This window comes from Phytophthora parasitica, assembly GCF_000247585.1.
Source record: "Phytophthora parasitica INRA-310 unplaced genomic scaffold supercont2.44, whole genome shotgun sequence".
Lineage (NCBI taxonomy): Eukaryota > Oomycota > Peronosporomycetes > Peronosporales > Peronosporaceae > Phytophthora > Phytophthora nicotianae.
Window position 1 is genome coordinate 1 of NW_008649030.1, and position 1,647 is coordinate 1,647.

Genomic DNA, 1,647 nt, shown 5'->3' on the forward strand with positions numbered 1-1,647 from the left:
GGGGGCAGAGGTACCTGGTGAGTCTTCAATGGTAGTAGGAGCGAGTACCGGTGTCGGAGCAGGCGTGACGAGGTCGATGTACGCCCAAACCGCACCTAGCGTATCGATCTCCTTGCCGGATTTACCAAAGAACCCAGCGAGTTGGAAACCTTCAGGAGCGATAACAGTGCTCTTTTCATCAGTCATGGACCCTCCCAAGAGGAAATTACCAGCACTTGTGAGGAAATTCACGTAGAAAATACGCGTATGGTCGTTCTTCTTGCCCCAATGAACTTCCATCGGCGTGATATGCTCACCTTCGTCAAGGTTTAAGATCTTGCGATGTCCACCAGTTCCACCGTGGTAAAGGTCAGTGACTTTGGAGCCGATATCTCCAAACTGATACCGTCCAGACGCTCACCGGCGTATATGGAGATTTGACCGACGGTCTGTCCCGAGTTGACGAAGTTCTTGTCCGAGAATCCCACGCCCTGAAGGCCACCGAAGCTCTCGCTCAACTGGATTGAGTCCTTCACAGTCATTCCAGGTACTTCCATTGCTGCTAATGCTACTGGAGTTGCGGTGGATCCGGCGGCCGACTCCACTGGGGCAGACCGATCCAGCAGCAGATCCGGTGGTTGAGTCGACCGCGGCGGATTCGGCAGCAGACGCTGTGGCAGAAGCTTCAGCCGACGTGGCTGCAGAATTAGGTGCAAAAGCTGTTGACCCTGCAGCAGAGGCTTCGATTGATGCAGTGGTTGAAGCTTCGACTAACGTTGCAGCACAGTCTGCTGCTGTAGACGCGGACGTCGCAGAGCCATTAGAATGTGCTACTTTAGCTGATCCGGCAGATCTTGTAGTAGAGCGTGGGGAGAATGCCAGTAAGAAGAGAAGCTGAGCACGACCAGACGTCCCCTAAGCGATGAAAGAAAGAACTATTTTACAAAAATCAAGTGTATTTAGTTCTGGTACAAATTTCAAGTATGAAATGGCACGAACCAGAACCTGTGCTAAAGAGTAAACATATTCCAAATGGCAGTTTGTTTTATTTCTACAAAGAGGAATGCGAAGATGTCAACAAGTGCAGGGTCGGTCGCTCGAGAGCGAGCTGCTTAGCGCGCCAGGTACGAGATCTCCAAACTACCCATGCGTGCTCACCTTGTACTAAGCTTCATGTTTACCTATAGCGCACTGGATGCAACGTAGTATTGGGCGATCCCTACGTGCTTCTTCCCACGCTAGTGCATCTCAGAGTATGTTACTGCTACAAAAGCTGCCTCGACCGCTGCAGCGCCACCGAGATGGAGCTTTTAGAGAGGACCTTTACGCTGGTGCACGCTACAAGCTGTCGCTACAGGAGCAACATCAACAGGAACAGAGACGACAACAGGCCCAGAGACGACAGAAACTGCAGCCAGCATCGAAGATGCAGGACAGCTTCATGGCTGCTGAGAGGTACTTCGAGGCTCATGTGGGTCACGCCAGTCACGAGGAGAACCCAGATATGGAGGACAGTATGGTGGCCGTACCGACCTACGCGGATGTAAGTCACCATGTCAAACTGCTTACGACGCAGCAGGCTCACTGTAAGAGACCATGAAAGGTAATTAACTGGAGACGGATGTACTGCTGCTGTGTCTAGTGCTGGGATGCCTGTGACGACGCCAG

The 1,647-nt window shown here is 52.1% G+C and overlaps 3 protein-coding genes across 3 annotated transcripts; 1 reads left to right on the plus strand and 2 right to left on the minus strand.

Annotated features, from left to right (window-relative positions):
• Nucleotides 1-14: 14 nt before the first annotated feature.
• PPTG_14963 (hypothetical protein) lies at nt 15-279 on the minus strand (the record flags this gene model as incomplete). The annotated part of the gene is made up of 1 exon (XM_008911941.1): nt 15-279. A coding segment is annotated over one exon (264 nt), but the record flags the coding sequence as incomplete, so codon positions are not given.
• Nucleotides 280-308: 29 nt separating this feature from the next.
• PPTG_14964 (hypothetical protein) lies at nt 309-800 on the minus strand (the record flags this gene model as incomplete). The annotated part of the gene is made up of 2 exons (XM_008911942.1): nt 309-650; nt 765-800. 2 exons carry the CDS (start codon nt 798-800, stop codon nt 309-311), a joined length of 378 nt encoding a protein of 125 aa, XP_008910190.1.
• A 242-nt stretch (nt 801-1,042) lies between these two features.
• PPTG_14965 (hypothetical protein) lies at nt 1,043-1,579 on the plus strand (the record flags this gene model as incomplete). The annotated part of the gene is made up of 2 exons (XM_008911943.1): nt 1,043-1,103; nt 1,167-1,579. 2 exons carry the CDS (start codon nt 1,043-1,045, stop codon nt 1,577-1,579), a joined length of 474 nt encoding a protein of 157 aa, XP_008910191.1.
• Between the last annotated feature and the right edge of the window lie 68 nt (nt 1,580-1,647).